Here is a 17,887-nt window from a genome sequence, read left to right on the forward strand (position 1 = left end):
TGTTTGTCTATCGAGATTGCATGGCAGTGTGCTCAATTTTATACACCTGTCAGCAACGGATGTAGCTGAAATAGCCAAATCCACTAATCTGAAGGGGTGTCCACATACTTTTGTCCATGTAGTGTAGTTGCATGCATGTGTTTTGTTGTACAATATAGGATATACCATGTAAACCATGTGTGAGTCCCAATAATATCTCCTGTCATCTCTATGCTAGTTAGAGATGTTTACTCCCTTCAAATAGCATGTTGTTTACAATGTTAAGACATAGTGAAATAGGGTTAGTAAAGTCACCTCAAGCCTCAGCTGCTCTGGGTCTCTCAACCTATAGTGCTACCAGATGGTAATGATTCACTCCCAAGTATTGAACGCTACAAAAACATATCCCTTCACTGATCTCTTCATCTGACTATTTCTGTAGGACTTAAGGGGGATGTGGGGTTACCTGGCTGCTTTGGCCCCCCTGGTCCCTCAGGGCCTTTGGGGGACATTGGACCTCCAGGCCCGCCTGGTCCTACGGGACTGTCTGGAAGTCCTGGTCGGGATGGAATGTGCTTTGAAGGGCTAAAAGGAGACCGTGGACAAAATGGCGACCCTGGACCCCAAGGTGTGTAGGCTGCATCTCAGAGCCCTCTGTTTTATTTATTTTTTGCTGCATTGCTTCCATGACCCCCCGTGTATTTAGGTATGCAGGGGCCACGGGGCCCTCCTGGTCCACCAGGAGCCGGCTTTAAAGGAGACAAGGGGAACAAAGGCGCCATGGGCATCCTGGGAACGCCTGGGTACAGAGGAGACACAGGGGTACAGGGCAGACCGGTGAGTCACACACCACTGATTTACTCACCCATGCTTAAAGGTAGACTCCGTGAGATGACATCATCATAAACTTTGGGTCAACTTCCCACCTATAGACAGATATCCACATCAATTGTGAACATGTTACAAGGGAGAGTCCACACATGAAGAGCCAATAATCAATCATTATTCATAAAGATGTCACCTTGTACACACAAATACACACACACACACACACATCTGAATTAGGGGTGAAGTTTCCCCTAATTACAAATATAGTAGCATTTCCCCCTCCCCCAATCCTAACCTTAACCAGTAGTGGGGAAAATGCAAAACTGACCCATCACTGAATGGGTGTGCTGAATAGGATGTGTATTTACAGGGTAATGATGGCAGACCAGGTGGTCTGGGAGCCAAAGGGGAGATGGGACAGTTAGGAGACATTGGACCAAACGGTAATGACCAATCTGACATCTTATTAACAACCTCCATACATGCATTCAGAATGTAATTTCTGTTACTATACTGTAGGTCAGTGCTGCAACTTTCATCTGGGGAAGGCAATCCATAATGTTCCTGTGGCAATCCAAAATGTGACTGTAGTCTCAAACAGCAATACTTACAGTACTGTTAATGACATACTAACACACTCTAGTCATCAACTCATACTGTATTGCAAACATCTCACAACATACTACACTGTAGCTTTATTGATTTGGGCAGTTATCTTAACTACTAAATCAGTGTCAATGAATCAACCAATGTCCTTTTTATTGTGCTTTTTACAAATATGTGACACAATGAGTGTGTGGTGTTTCAGGTCAGAAAGGAGATGCAGGACCTGCAGGACCTGGAGGTTACCTTGGACAGAAAGGGCAGCCTGGAGCACAAGGTAGGATGAGCACTCACACCTAGGGTCCTGAGTTTTTCCTGGTCAGGTCACATGGTCAGGAGTTATGTTGGACCCTCCAATGGACACAAACTGACCAGGAATTCTGTAAAGAATGGCGCCGGAGGGGATGGCTGCCGTTTTACGGGCTCCTAACCAATTGTGCTATTTTGTGTGTTTTTTCTCATTGTAACTTATTTTGTACATAATGTTGCTGCTACTGTCTCTTATGACCGAAAAGAGTAATAATGACTACCTGGAACCAAAAAGGGTTCTTCAAAGGATTCTCCTATGGGGACAGCCGAAGAACCCTTTTTATGTTCTAGATAGCACCTTTTTTCCTACGAGTATACAGTTGCACGAAGTAGTTATCCTGAGGTTTGATGGTGCTGTGCTGCAGGGCCGAGGGGGAGTGATGTTCACGCCAAGGTGAAAATGACCCCTGGAGAACAGGGGCTGCCGGGTGACCTGGGGGCCAGAGGAGAGCCTGGACCCACAGGAGCGCAGGGACGCCACGGATCACCAGGTACATGAATGGATTGTGTGTATGGTGTGGGTGTGAGCTGGTGTGGGTTTGTGTGCATGAGTGGGTTTCTTTGAGCTGTCCGATGAGCGGAGTACTCTCACCCATCAGCTCTAACACAGCACTCCAATGAATACAAAGGTATACAGTGCATTAGGAAAGTATTCAGACCCCTTGACCATTTCCACATTTTGTTACGTTACAGCCGTATTCTAAAATGGATTAAATGAAACAATTTCCTCATCAATCTACATGCAACACCCCATAATGACGAAGTGAAAACAGGATTTTAGACATTTTTGCTAATTTATAAAAAATAAAAAAGAGAAAGACCTTATTTACATAAGAATTCAGATCCTTTGCTATGAGACTCCAAATTGAGCTCAGGTGCAGACTGTTTCCATTGATCATCCTTGAGATGATTCTACAATTTGATTGGAGTCCGCCTGTGGTAAATTCAATTGATTGGACATGATTTGGAAAGGCACACACCTGTCTATATAAGGTCCCACAGTTGACAGTGCATGTCAGAGCAAAAACCAAGCTATGAGGTCGAAGGAATTGTCCGTAGAGCTCCGAGACAGGATTGTGTCGAGGCACAGATCTGGGGAAGGGTACCAAAAAATGTCTGCAGCATTGAAGGTTCCCAAGAACACAGTGGCCTCCTTCATTAGAGCTCCTTCCTAGAGCTGGCTGCCCGGCCAAACTGAGCAATCGGGGGAGAAGGGCCTTGGTCAGGGAAGTGACCAAGAACCCGATGGTCACTCTGACAGAGCACCAGAGTTCCTCTGTGGAGATGGGAGAACCTTTCAGAAGTACAACCATCTCTGCAGCACTCCACCAATCAGGTCTATATGGTAGAGTGGCCAGACGGAAGCCACTCTTCAGTAAAAGGCACATGATAGCCCGTTTGGAGTTTGCCAAAAGGCACCTAAAGGACTCTCAGACCATGAGAAACAAGATTGTCTGGTCTGATGAAACCAAGATTGAACTCTTTGGCCTGAATGCCAAGCGTCACGTCTGGAGGAAACCTGGCACCATCCCTATTGTGAAGCATGGTGTGGCAGCATCATGCTGTGGGGATGTTTTTCAGCGGCAGGGACTGGGAAACTAGTCAGGATTGAGGGAAAGATTAATGGAGCAAAGTACAGAGAGATCCTTGATGAAAACCTGCTCCAGAGCGCTCAGGACCTCAGACTGGGGTGAAGGTTCACCTTCCAACAGAACAACGACCCCAAGCACACATCCAAGACAACGCAGGAGTGGCTTCGGGACACATCTCTGAATGTCTTTGAGTGGCCCAGCCAGAGCCCGGACTTGAACCCGATCAAACAACTCCCCAAATACAGGTTTGCAAAGCTTGTAGGGTCATACCCAAAAAGACTCGAGGCTGTAATCGTTGCCAAAGGTGCTTCAACAAAGAACTGAGTAAAGGGTCTGAATACTTATGTAAATGTGATATTGAAGTTTTTTATTTTTTATAAATGTGCAAAAATGTCAAAAAAACTGTTTTTGCCTCGTCATCATGGGGTATTCTGTGTAGATTGATGAGGGGGGGGGGGAAACAACGTACATTTTAGAATAAGGCTGTAAAGTAACAAAATGTGCAAAAAGTCAAGGGGTCTGAATACTTTCCGAATGCACTGTACATTATCTACTAAATGCTTGCGTAATTTTGACATTTAAAAAAATAAGCATGCAGATTTCAAGTTTTCAGCCATCTGTGATCATGCCTAATGAGTGTGACATCCACTAACCACTACATGGGTAGATGACACCCTACAGTTCCTCATAGCCCTCAAACTAATGTGTTTCAAGGAGCCACTCGTCAGTATTATGTCCAGTTCATCACTGAATCAATGTGTTATTGTCTCCTGCAGGACTCCCAGGTCCCAAAGGTGTCTTGGGCCTAGATGGGCCAATTGGACAGCCTGGATTGCAGGGAGCCAAAGGAGACCGAGGGTTCCCTGGACCACAAGGTGGGCTTAATGGATTATCTACTGAGAGTTTCTCTATTGTACCTGTTCTCAGGCAATGCCTCCATCAAAACAAACATTCTACTCATGCATAAAGCCTTTCGCATGTGATCAACCAGGGTTTGTCTGTGTAAGCCCACTGAACTAAAGCTAAGGTGGTTTGCAACCGCCTCCATTACACACACACTAGTGGCGCTCAGTGCCGTTTAAGATTAGGGAGGACAATTAGTTTTTTAGGTGCATGACCTTATTTCTATTACAGCATATTAGATGACTGTCATTCATATTCCATTCACCCAGTTCAATGTAACAGCGATAGGTTTAGGCTACTACATGATACTCAAATTTACCCTATACCCACCATGAGGTTGCTACAACCTAGCCTACAAATGACAGTTCAGAATGTAGGTGCACAGGTCGAGAGACAAATTGGAGTAATCAAGGTGACAGACAGTGCACACTCTTGCCTGCATCTAATTGATCTGGGGTGTAACCATTAGTCCATTAGTCCACTAAAACAAGAGTTTCTGTTGGACAAATTCAGGTAGGTCCATCCCATTTCGTTTGCTTCCGATTAACAAACATTTTGCAACAGAATCGGTGGAATGAATACACCCCCTGATCACCCGCACACTCAGTTCACTTTCATAGCAGCCACATACTGCATCATCACTTTGCTTGTTGTATAATTCCTTCTCGCATCTACACGTTCTCCTCAACTTTTCCTTTGCTTGTGGACTTCAGTGCACAACACAACAGCTGTCTGTGACCTGACGAAGAAACCTCTCCAAGCCAAACCTTCATACCAAAACCAGACAGAGACACACATTACACCGGTTTTAAAGTATCTGCACTGGCTTCCTCTTAGTTTTAGAATACATTTGAAGATTACTCTACTGGTTATTAAATAAATTCACGATTGTGCACCCCAATACATGTCAGACATGTTTTTAAGTTATGTACCCAGTAGGTCCTTCAGGTTCTCTGGCACTGGCCTTTTAACTATCCCAAAGCCTAGGACCAAGAGGGATGGAGAGGCAGCCTTTAGTTATTATGCCCCCAGACTTTGGAATAGCCTGCCAGAGAACCTGAGGGGGGCCGAAACTGTGGACATATTTAAAAGAGATCTTAAAACACACCTCTTTAGCTTTGCTTTTCCTTTCAGTTTTTGTTACTCTTATGTTTGTTTTCCATGTGTACAATCACGCAGTGCAGTGTACAGCAAGCAGTTTAGCAGTTACACCGGCGGGCCCCGGTGGCAATAAATTAATAAAACCGAAAGCTTACCTTGACTTGAAAGAGTTGCAATGTTGGATAGCCTTAGCCAGCTAGCTAACATAAATAGCATTCCTCTCTGTTTGAGTCAGGTTGTTGAGTAGGCTAAATTAGGTGCATTAGCTAGCTATGTAAGTAAAAGGTAAACTAAGAACAATCAAATAAAACAAATTGACCCGTACACATATTTTGCAGATGTTATCAGATGCTTGTGTTTCTAGCTTCAACGTGCAGAAAAACCCAACAATACACAACAATACACAACAATACACAACAATGCACAACAAATCCCCAAATAAAAAGAAAGGATTTAAGAAGTATCAGAACGAAGTATACAGTATAAATATACAGTATATGTGTAAATATATATATACAGTGAGGGAAAAAAGTATTTGATTCCCTGCTGATTTTGTACGTTTGCCCACTGACAAAGAAATTATCAGTCTATAATTTTAATGGTAGGTTTATTTGAACAATCCAGAAAAACGCATGTCGAAAATGTTATAAATTGATTTGCATTTTAATGAGGGAAATAAGTATTTGACCCCCTCTCAATCAGAAAGATTTCTGGCTCCCAGGTGTCTTTTATACAGGTAACGAGCTGAGATTAGGAGCACACTCTTAAAGGGAGTGCTCCTAATCTCAGCTTTTTACCTGTATAAAAGACACCTGTCCACAGAAGCAATCAATCAATCAGATTCCAAATTCTCCACCATGGCCAAGACCAAAGAGCTCTCCAAGGATGTCAGGGATAAGATTGTAGACCTACACAAGGCTGGAATGGGCTACAAGACCATCGCCAAGCAGCTTGGTGAGAAGGTGACAACAGTTGGTGTGATTATTCACAAATGGAATAAATACAAAATAACTGTCAATCTCCCTCGGCCTGGGGCTCCATGCAAGATCTCACCTCGTGGAGCTGCAATGATCATGAGAACGGTGAGAAATCAGCCCAGAACTACACGGGATGATCTTGTCAATGATTTCAAGGCAGCTTGGACCATAGTCACCAAGAAAACAATTGGTAACACACTACGCCATGAAGGACTGAAATCCTGCATCGCCCGCAAGGTCCCGCTGCTCAAGAAAGCACATATACATGCCCGTCTGAAGTTTGCCAATTAACATCTGAATGATTCAGAGGAGAACTGGGTGAAAGTGTTGTGGTCAGATGAGACCAAAATGGAGCTCTTTGGCATCAACTCAACTCACCGTGTTTGGAGGAGGGGGAATGCTGCCTATGACCCCAAGAACACCATCCCCACCGTCAAACATGGAGGTGGAAACATTATGCTTTGGGGGTGTTTTTCTGCTAAGGGGACAGGACAACTTCACCGCATCAAAGGGACGATGGACGGGGCCATGTACCGTCAAATCTTGGGTGAGAACCTCCTTCCCTCAGCCAGGGCATTGAAAATGGGTTGTGGATGTGTATTCCAGCATGACAATGACCCAAAACGCACGGCCAAGGCAACAAAGGAGTGGCTCAAGAATAAGCACATTAAGGTCCTGGAGTGGCCTAGCCAGTCTCCAGACCTTAATCCCATAGAAAATCTGTGGAGGGAGCTGAAGGTTCGAGTTGCCAAACGTCAGCCTCGAAACCTTAATGACTTGGAGAAGATCTGCAAAGAGGAGTGGGACAAAATCCCTCCTGAGATGTGTGCAAACCTGGTGGCCAACTACAAGAAACGTCTGTGATTGCCAAAAAGGATTTTGCCACCAAGTACTAAGTCATGTTTTGCAGAGGGGTCAAATACTTATTTCCCTCATTAAAATGCAAATCAATTTATAACATTTTTGACATGCGTTTTTCTGGATTATTTTGTTGTTATTCTGTCTCTCACTGTTCAAATAAACCTACCATTAAAATTATAGACTGATCATTTCTTTGTCAGTGGGCAAACGTACAAAATCAGCAGGGGATCAAATACTTTTTTCTCTCACTGTATATATGTATATGATGGTGTATATGGACAATATGGACAGTAAATGAATAGAAAAGGTGAGAGAAGCAGTAGTTTTGAGCCTTGACTAGAAATACATATGAAGTGGGTAATACAGAATGTAATCCTTATTAAAGTGACCAATTTGTCATTGAACAATTAAAGTGTTCAATGACTATATACATAGGGCAGCAGTCTCTAAGGTGCAGGGTAGAGTACCGGGTGGTAGCCAGCTTGTAACAGTGACTATGTTCAAGGCAGGGTACTGGGCGGAGGCCGGCTAGTGGTGACTATTTAACAGTCTGATGTCCTGGAGATAGAAGCTGTTTTTCAGTCTTTCTAATAAAAAAAAATACAAAGATAAATATCTCTCTCTGCTGCTTCTTCTTAATTCTTTAAGAAATGAATTTATTCAAAACTGTTCAACTATTGTCTTTCTCTCTCTTTGGGTCAACTACTCACCACATATGCCCTGCAGCGCTAGCTAGCTGTAGCTTATTCGTTCAGTACTAGATTCTCTGATCCTTTGATTGGATGGACAACATGTCAGTTCATGCTGCAAGAGCTCTGATTACTGTGTAAGTCTATGGAAGGGAGTGAGAACCATGATCCTCCTAGGTTATGTATTGTGAAGTCAATGTACCCAGAGGAGGACGGAAAATAGCTGTCTTCCGGCTATACCATGGTGCTACCCTAGAGGGTGCTGTTGAGGCTACTGTAGACCTTTGTTGAAAAACAGTGTGTTTTAATCATTTATTTGGTGACGTGAATATATTTTGAATAGTTCTAAAAAAATGATAACTTTTTTAATGTTACACTATTTTTGTTTTTCACAAATTCACTGAGTAGGATGGTCCTCCCCTTCCTCCTCTGAAGAGCCTCCACTGACACACACACCTTCATCCTCTGCATCTTTATATGTCTCAATTGCAGAGTGCCCAAAAGTGTTGAACAGGGTCTGTGAAAAGAGTGTCTGTGAAAAGAGAGTCTATGGGATTGTTTCCTCAGGTATCCAAGGTGAGCAGGGGACTCCAGGAGCCAAAGGCCCCCGGGGCTCTCCAGGTCCCTACTTTGCCGGGCCAGTAGAGGACGGCTTCCTATTCACACGTCACAGCCAGAGGAAGAACGTGCCCCAGTGCCCAGGGGGCAGCAACCTCATCTACTCCGGATACTCCCTCCTCTTCATCAACGGCAACAACAGAGGTCATGGCCAGGATCTGGGTATGAATACACACACACACACACACACACACACACACACACACACACACACACACACACACACACACACACACACACACACACACACACACACAGATATTCATGCACATACAGTATATAACCAAAAGACACACACAGTCTCCGGTGAAGAACCCACTCCCTGCTGTTCCGTTCGATAACATAGCAAAGGTTCCTTCTCCTGGATATGCTGCTGTCTGCCCAATTGAAATACATTGATTATATTTCTCTGGTTTGTATTTCTCTGGTCTGTCCAGGTACACTGGGGAGCTGTCTGCCTCGTTTCTCTACCATGCCCTTCTTATTCTGCAACACGGACAGCACGTGCCGCTACGCCTCCCGCAACGACTACTCCTACTGGCTGTCCACGGATGAGGCCATGCCAAGCGACATGGCCCTCATCTCTGGTGACTCACTGGAGAGCTATGTTAGCAGGTGCTGCTCTAGTTTACACTGGTTTGAACAGATTGTCCTAGACATAACACAAGAAGGAACTCGATTGTCACTCCATAAGTAAATATGGGTCTGCCCGATAGCCGGGAATTCCCACTCTGCTGGGTAAAATACCCCTGAGGGGATGTATTGAATTGAATTGAATGGTTGCAAAATTCCAGTAACCTTTTCGCCAACATTTTTTTTCAGTTATCGGATATTTGCAACCCTAAATTGAATTGAATTAAATGTAATTGAAAATGATGCTGGCATGACAAGTTTCCTTGTCTGCCCAAGCATGCTCTTCAGAGTCAATGTGATATCTGTTTATGAACCGATGTATGTACTGTGTGAATAAAGCATGTCTTTTTTTGAACTGGCAAATAAAATCAATCAATCAATCATAGCGTATTTGCACTGTATGACAACCTTCTGGTCTCTCCCTCTCTTTCAGGTGTGCAGTGTGTGAGACCAAAGCAAACATCATCGCTGTTCACAGTCAGACCAACCAGATCCCTGTTTGTCCACAGGGCTGGCTCTCTCTCTGGGCTGGCTACTCTTTTGTCATGGTAGGAACTACAGTCTGAGAAAGAAGAACACCTGTATGAATGGGTTATTTCAGTAGCTGAATGGAATGCAAGTACATTTTTACCTGAACAGATTTTTTACCTGATCAGCCAAACCTCAAGGCCAGGAAGAACTCTGGACCATAGTATCATGGCAGTTAATTAGTAACAGAAAACTATGCTTACTTGCTTATGGTGACGCAATGCCATAGCAATAGAGAGGTTAGAGGAGTGGGCCAGCAACCGGAAGGTTGCCGGTTTGAATCCCATGTCTGATGGGAAAAATCTGTTTGAGAGTGGGCCGGAGGATTGCTGCCATCAGTGTCCTAGACGCCATCACCTGACGTTGTACTTAACCCCTAAACTTCTCAGCGGGCACTGCACTAGTAGCTGCCTACTATTCCACCCTCTTCAACAAAGGGCTGGATTCAATCCGAAGTGCTGAAGTTCAGCGTTACAGGATGATACAAATTTAAAGGCAATGTTCACATGCTGGCGGAGACTGCATTCACATTAAATGCTGTGTATGTCGGGCTCAGCGATACAAATTGAATCGAGCCCCAAATGTGTGTATGTGTGTGTGTATATCAGAGGGGTTGGGCACAGCATAAGACCAATTTCCATCTTCCGTTCTTCATGGTTGCTGCAAGTTCTAAGACTAGTGTCTCTGCAAATGTTATCCACAAATGTCTATACAGTGGCTTGCGAAAGTATTCACCCCACTTGGCATTTTTTCCTAATTCGTTGCCTTACAACCTGGAATTAAAATAGATTTTTGGGGGTTTGTATCATTTGATTTACACAACATGCCTACCACTTTGAAGATGCAAAATATTTTTTATTGTGAAACAAACAAGAAATAAGAGAAAGAAACAGAAAACTTGAGCGTGCATAACTATTCACCCCCACAAAGTCAAGCCACCTTTTGCAGCAATTACAGCTGCAAATCTCTTGGGGTATATTTCTATAACCTTGGCACATCTAGCCACTGGGATTTTTGCCCATTTTCAAGGCAAAACTGCTCCGGCTCCTTCAAGTTGGATGGGTTCCGCTGGTGTAAAGCAATCATTAAGTCATACCACAGATTCTCAATTGGATTGAGGTCTGGGCTTTGACTAGGCCATTCCAATACTTTTAAATGTTTTCCCTTAAACCACTCGTGTTGCTTTAGCAGAATGCTTAGGGTCATTGTCCTACTGGAAGGTGAACCTCCGTCACAGTCTCAAATCTCTGAAAGACTGAAACAGGTTTCCCTGTAGAATTTCCCTGTATTTAGCGCCATCCATCATTCCTTCAATTCTGACCAGTTTCCCAGTCCCTGCCGATGAAAAACATGCCCACAGCATGATGCTGCCACCACCATGCTTCACTGTGGGGATGGTGTTTTCGGGGGGATGAGAGCTAGCGTTTTCCTTGATGGCCAAAAAGCGACATTTTAGTCTCATCTGACCAGAGTACCTTCTTCCATATGTTTGGGGAGTCTCCCACATTGCCTTTTGGCGAACACCAAATGTGTTTGCTTATTTTTTTCTTTAAGCAATGGCTTTTTTCTGGCCACTCTTCCGTAAAGTCCAGCTCTGTGGAGTGTACGTCTTAAAGTGGTCCTATGGACAGATACTCCTATCTCCGCTGTGGAGCTTTGCAGCTCCTTCAGGCTTATCTTTGGTCTCATTTTTGCCTCTCTGATTAATGCCCTCCTTGCCTGGGCTGTGAGTTTTGGTGGGTGGCCCTCTCTTGGCAGGTTTGTTGTGGTGCCATATTCTTTAATGGTGCTCCGTGGGATGTTCAAAGTTTCTGATAAAACATTTTATAACCCAACCCTGATCTGTACTTCTCCACAAATTTGTCCCTGACCTGTTTGGAGAGCTCCTTGGTCTTCATAGTGCCGCTTTCTTGGTGGTGCCCCTTGCTTAGTGGTGTTGCAGACTCTGGGGACTTTCAGAACAGGTGTATATATGCTGAGATCATGTGACAGATCATGTGACTTCTGAGGGTAATTGGTTGCACCAGATCTTATTTAGGGGCTTAATAGCAAAGGGGGTGAATACATATGCACGCACCACAAGTTCTTTTTTTCATTTCACTTCACCAATTTGGACTATTTTGTGTATTTCCATTACATGAAATCCAAATAAAAATCTATTTAAATTACAGGTTGTAATGCAACAAAATAGGAAAACGCCAAGGGGGATGAATACTTTGCAAGGCACTGTAGGGTGGCTTATGTCCACAATGATTTTCAGAGCTTTGGTTTGCAGGTAATAAGAGTGCTATAAATTACATTCTGTCCTATATGATATGATGTAATATATGTTATCGTGTTCACAGCAAACAGGGGCTGGAGCGGAGGGCTCTGGCCAGCCCCTGGCCTCTCCGGGCTCCTGCCTAGAAGAGTTCCGGAAGATTCCCTTCATTGAGTGCCATGGGCGAGGGACATGCAACTACTACACTGACTCCTACAGCTACTGGCTGGCCTCCCTGGACCCCGAAAACATGTTCAGGTAAAACCAGCACATCGTGAATATTGTCTTCCTCATATAGTAATTCATTTACCCAAAGTTTTCACTTTATCAGGTACTCTAGTGAGTGCTGTATGCAGATGTTCATATTCATTTGAAAACCATAATTATTTAAATGACTTTTTACATGCAACATCGCAGCAGAGTATTCATCAATGCATTGCTGTAATGTGGTCTGACGTATGCTCACACTTCTTCCTCCCGCAGTAAACCTAAGCCTCAGACAGTGAAGGGAGACTGCCCGGGTAGTATAGTCAGTCGCTGTCAGGTTTGTATGAAGCAATGGCAGTGACCCTATGTGCTAAAGAACTGATGGGGAATGAACTGGAGATGCACCTCCCACTATCAGCCACTGTAGGGCGACAGAGACTGATTAATTCAATAAAGACTCGCGTTTCAATCATGGTGCTTCCTGGGAGACCAAAGGATGTCTCAATTCTTACAAGCGCTGATCCTCGTTTCCATGTTTCCTCCCCTCCAGTCCTCTCACTCTGACGTTTTCAGCAAGGGAAGGACAGAAGGAGAGCGCACAAGGAATCTAGGAAAGACTATTGAGATGCAACCCAGTAGTGCCCTCTGCTCAATCTGACGTTTTGTTCTCAGTTTTACTGTTTGTTTGTTTGTATTTTGTTTGTATTGTTAAACAACTGGACTGTTTTATGGCAGATGGTCAGTGTGATATAGGGCTAGATTCAATCAGTTCAGCATTAAGCCATGATAACCGACAACTGCTTAGCATAATCATTCATGACGGAGGTGTAACTGTGTTGGAGCCTAATTAATCTTTTTCGATAGCTCAAATAGTTACTACGTTGTCACGTGTGCTAGCAAAGCAGAGGTCCTGTGTTTGAACCTTGGTGTGAGACAAATCAGGAGGAAGTGGTTCTCGCTAATGAAGCAGTGTGATGTCCGTAGCACTGGTGCTGTGACCCGGAAGCGCAGTTGGGCTTAGGTCGACAGCTGGGGTCGTTCGCTTTGAAGCGAGTTTAGAAGGGGTGAGTGTAACGGAGTTAATAACATACCGTAAGCTCACTCCACAGCTAGTTTGAAATGTCTCTGACGGAGCTATTGAATTCGATATCTTTCTATAGCTCAAACGGTTGGTATGTTGTCAAGGAGGGCGTTCACGTGTGCTAGCAAGGCAGAGGTCCTGGGTTCTCGCTAAGCAGGCAGCGTGACCTCCCTAACATAGGCTATATATAAATAATGACACTCAAAAATCATTAAACAAAATAATAAGGATTTATATCAGCCTAATCAAGGTCTAGATTCACACATTCCATTGATTGAAGTTGCATGGGATTTCTACTAATGCGACTTGGTGTATAAAGCTGGGAGAAGCTTGTGGATTTGACAGCTCCAATGCAATTACAACTCCAACACCTCCCTAAACAAAATAAATGATATGCTATGCAGTTGTTGATTATCGTGGGTTAATGCTGAACTGATTGAATCTAGGCCCCAGTCTTTTTGATATATTTGAATGGAAAGTTAACTGCCTGACAAAGTGCCTGACTGCCTGATGGCTCTTGTTGGATGCTATGTAATAAGAGGAAGGAATGCTGTCTTCACACTGAAAGAAAATGTCTGACTCAAAAGTCTAAAATATAACTCAATGTATTGTGCGAAAGTAAAATGCGCACACACAAAAAAACTGTTGATCTACAATAATGCAAAATGCATGGTGTAAAAGTGAAACATGCTTTTAAAAAGAGTGATCATCTTTTGCACCTTTCCCTCTTTCACATTTTGTGAAATAAAAATATGAATTTCCCTGTGAATCCAGAGATGTTTTGCAGTGTGCATAGGCTCTCCTTCTCCTTCCTGCTACTGCTGCTCCATCATCTACAGCATGCTGACTGAACTAATTTTGGCTGGGCAGAAACAACTTTTTCTCATTACTGGATACACATTTGAATGAAAAGTGAAGATTGAATTCCACCACTTTTAAACCTCATATTCATTATCCCCAGCACCATACCAGTCTACATATGTGCAAATGGAAGGTTTTACGGTCTGTAGTTAAAAAGATAAGAAGAAAAGGTCCTAAGAAAGTGCCATATGATGATGTCATCAACAGTAAAAACTAAAAATGGTGCTGTAGATAATGAATATAAGTTTAAAAGTGGTGGAATTCCACTTTAACTGCCTGGCCAGTTACCTGATGGCCTGTCTGTTTGTTGGATGTTATCTTGTCCATTGGGTGCTATGAGTATGCTAGCAATCTGATAGAAGATGTGTACCTTATTTGGGGTACCTTACCCCCAAACCTAACCTTAATGCACTGTCATAAAAATATATGATATATTAGTAGCATCTCAGAGTGATCCTGAGTTATGAAAAATATTTTTGAGTCACATAGAAAGATTTAACAGATTTACAGTTGAAGTCAGAAGTTTACATACACCTTAGCCAAATACATTTAAACTTTAAACAGTTTTTCACAATTCATGACATTTATTTATAGTAAAAATTCCCTGTCTTAGGTCAGTTAGGATCACCACTTTATTTTAAGAATGTGAAATGTCAGAATAATAGTAGAGAGAATGATTTATTTGTCACGAGTGTCAGTGTAATGCGGTGGATCGAAGTCAGGCGCAGGACACAGAACTCTATGAAAACGTACTTTACTGAATAAGAAACCAATACAAAATACCTCCACACAGGGAGGAACAAACCCGCTCACCAAACGACACACGAAACGAAAAACAAACACGCACAAAACACAATGGGAGCCACTGGGTTAAATAGGGAAGGAGTAATGACATAATGGGAAAGAGGTGTGTGACAATCAGACAACAACAGGTAGAACATAGAAACATAGAACATAGATCGGCAGTAGCTAGTATTCCAGTGACGACGAACGCCGAAGCCTGCCCGAGCAAGGAGGAGGGGCAGCCTCGGCAGAATCCGTGACATTATTTCAGCTTTTATTTATTTCATCACATTCCCAGTGGGTCAGAAGTTTACATACACTCAATTAGTATTTGGTAGCATTGCCTTTAAATTGTTTAACTTGGGTCAAACGTTTCGGGTAGCCTTCCACAAGCTTCCCACAATAAGGTGGGTGAATTTTGGCCCATTCTTCCTGACAGAGCTGGTGTAACTGGGTCAGGTTTGTAGGTCTCCTTGCTCGCACACGCTTTTTCAGTTCTGCCCACACATTTTCTATAGGATTGAGGTCAGGACTTTGTGATGGCCACTCCAATACCTTGACTTTGTTGTCCTTAAGCCATTTTGCCACAACTTTGGAAGTATGCTTGGGGTCATTGTCCATTTGGAAGATCCATTTGTGACCAAGCTTTAACTTCCTGACTGTTGTCTTGAGATGTTGCTTCAATATATCCACATAATTTTCCTTCCTCATGATGCCATCTATTTTGTGAAGTGCACCAGTCCCTCCTGCAGCAAAGCACCCCCACAGCATGACGCTGCCACCGCCATGCTTCACGGTTGGGATGGTGTTCTTCGGCTTGCAAGCAACCCCCTTTTTCCTCCAAACATAACGATGGTCATTATGGCCAAACAGTTCTATTTTTGTTTCATCAGACCAGAGGACATTTCTCCAAAAAGTACAATCTTTGTCCCCATGTGCAGTTGCAAACCGTAGTTTGCTTTTTTTATGCCGTTTTGGAGCAGTGGCTTCTTCCTTGCTGAGCGGCCTTTCAGGTTAAATATAATAATAATAATATAATAATATGCCATTTAGCAGACGCTTTTATCCAAAGTGACTTACAGTCATGTGTGCATAAATTTTTACGAATCGGTGGTCTCGGGGATCGAACACACTACCCTGGCGTTACAAGCGCCATGCTCTACCAATTGAGCTACAGAGGACCACAGGTTATGTCGATATAGGACTCGTTTTACTGTGGATATAGATACTTTTGTACCTGTTTCCTCCAGCATCTTCACAAGGTCCTTTGCTGTTGTTCTGGGATTGATTTGCACTTTTCGTACCAAAGTACGTTCATCTCTAGGAGACAGAACGCGTCTCCTTCCTGAGCGGTATGACGGCTGCATGATCCCATTGGGGTTTATACTTGCGTACTATTGTTTGTACAGATGAACGTGGTACCTTCAGGCGTTTGGAAATTGCTCCCAAGGATGAACCAGACTTGTGGAGGTCTACAATTTCTTTCTGAGGTCTTGGCTGATTTATTTTGATTTCCCCATGATGTCAAGCAAAGAGGCACTGAGTTTGAAGGTAGGCCTTGAAATACATCCACAGGTACACCTCCAATCGACTCAAATGATGTAAATTAGCCTATCAGAAGCTTCTAAAGCCATGACATCATTTTCTGGAATTTTCCAAGCTGTTTAAAGGCACAGTCAACTTAGTGTATGTAAACTTCTGAACCACTGGAATTGTGATACAGTGAATTATAAGTGAAATAATCTGTCTGTAAACAATTGTTGGAAAAATTACTTGTGTCATGCACAAAGTAGATGTCATAACCGACTTGCCAAACTATAGTTTGTTAACAAGAAATTTGTAGAGTGGTTGAAAAACAAGTTTTAATGACTCCAACCTAAGTGTTTGTAAACTTCCGACTTCAACTGTATGTGTATAAAAGATTGAGGGCCAATACATGCTTATAACAAGTCATAATGTTACCAAAAAAGCATTTAGCGATGAAATGTGTCGCTAATATCACTAGATCTGATTTCTTAGTAACTTTCTTACATTTCTAAACACTATAGTTGGTTGAATACTGCTGTATACCGACAATGGACATAGAGCAATTATGTTGTAATAATCACTTTGTCAGGGAGATATTGAATAATATGATTAAGAATTTGTTAACATGCTCTCAACTTGGCCCTTTGAAAAGATTGAGCTTTAGTGTAGTATTTATATGGAGAGATACAGTTATCATAATTTCACTGTCCAATGGCATGTTGCATAAACTTCCATTTTGACTCTTTCTATGTATTCTTTCCAATGGAACCATGGCCACTGTGTTGATCACATTTAATACCAAAGTGAGTAGGTTATGCATTTCCCATTTATCTGTACAATAGTATCACCTTGGTTTCCTTACTGCTTTCCAATGTTGTGCCTTGTCTCTACCCTTTTTAACTGACATACAGTAACAAGTGCTTCCTTGCTTTTCAAACAAAATATTGTACTGTACTTAACACAAACAAAAGCTATTCCGAGAGATACCCAGAAAAGTGTTGTCTGTATGGATACTGTTGCACTTGACTCTTTTGTATAACCGATGCACTTCATTAACATTGTGTTCCGATGCTCATTTCTGTGTGGCGAATTCCTTCACTCCCTAATGGTAATGTCATTCATGTGCAAACTGTATTCTATAGCTTGTGTTCATTGTATTTAAAAGAAGAGACTGTTGTCAGCCTTGAGTTTAATGGTTTTCTGTTCCAGGAGGTGCTAAATTAACGCAAAGGTAAAGGAATTACTTAACTTTCTGCCATACTACTGTGTATATCATCTACTGTATCATCTTAATTTATCTCAGCCAGAAGCATAGGGGTATGATAAATTAAACTGCCCTGTATAACTGCCCATGGAAATTAACTCAAAGGTCGCTCTTGTTATTCTGTATTGCAAGCAGCAGCCACATTTATTAAACAAGTAAGGGTCTGAAGCATTGCATGCCCAACGTTTTTCCCTCAATTGTTCTAATGAACTGAAACAGTTCAGAATGGAATCTGTCTGTGTTCATCACACCTGTCTGTGTGTTTATGTGCGTGCGTGTGTGT

The 17,887-nt window shown here is 42.8% G+C and overlaps 1 protein-coding gene across 1 annotated transcript in view; it reads left to right on the forward strand.

Moving 5' to 3' along the window:
* Positions 1-14,603, forward strand: part of LOC121567272 (collagen alpha-5(IV) chain-like) — a 39,118-nt gene extending 24,515 nt beyond the window's left edge. Inside the window, exons 22-32 of the mRNA XM_041877166.2 lie at positions 422-607; positions 686-816; positions 1,178-1,250; positions 1,616-1,687; positions 2,085-2,210; positions 4,088-4,186; positions 8,410-8,622; positions 8,898-9,075; positions 9,527-9,641; positions 11,967-12,139; positions 12,365-14,603. Coding sequence (XP_041733100.1) covers positions 422-607; positions 686-816; positions 1,178-1,250; positions 1,616-1,687; positions 2,085-2,210; positions 4,088-4,186; positions 8,410-8,622; positions 8,898-9,075; positions 9,527-9,641; positions 11,967-12,139; positions 12,365-12,449 — 1,451 coding nt within the window. The 3' untranslated portion in view covers positions 12,450-14,603. The remainder of the gene's footprint in view (positions 1-421; positions 608-685; positions 817-1,177; positions 1,251-1,615; positions 1,688-2,084; positions 2,211-4,087; positions 4,187-8,409; positions 8,623-8,897; positions 9,076-9,526; positions 9,642-11,966; positions 12,140-12,364) is intronic.
* Positions 14,604-17,887: the final 3,284 nt, after the last annotated feature.

This window comes from Coregonus clupeaformis, chromosome 6 (assembly GCF_020615455.1).
Source record: "Coregonus clupeaformis isolate EN_2021a chromosome 6, ASM2061545v1, whole genome shotgun sequence".
In the NCBI taxonomy this organism is placed as follows: domain Eukaryota; kingdom Metazoa; phylum Chordata; class Actinopteri; order Salmoniformes; family Salmonidae; genus Coregonus; species Coregonus clupeaformis.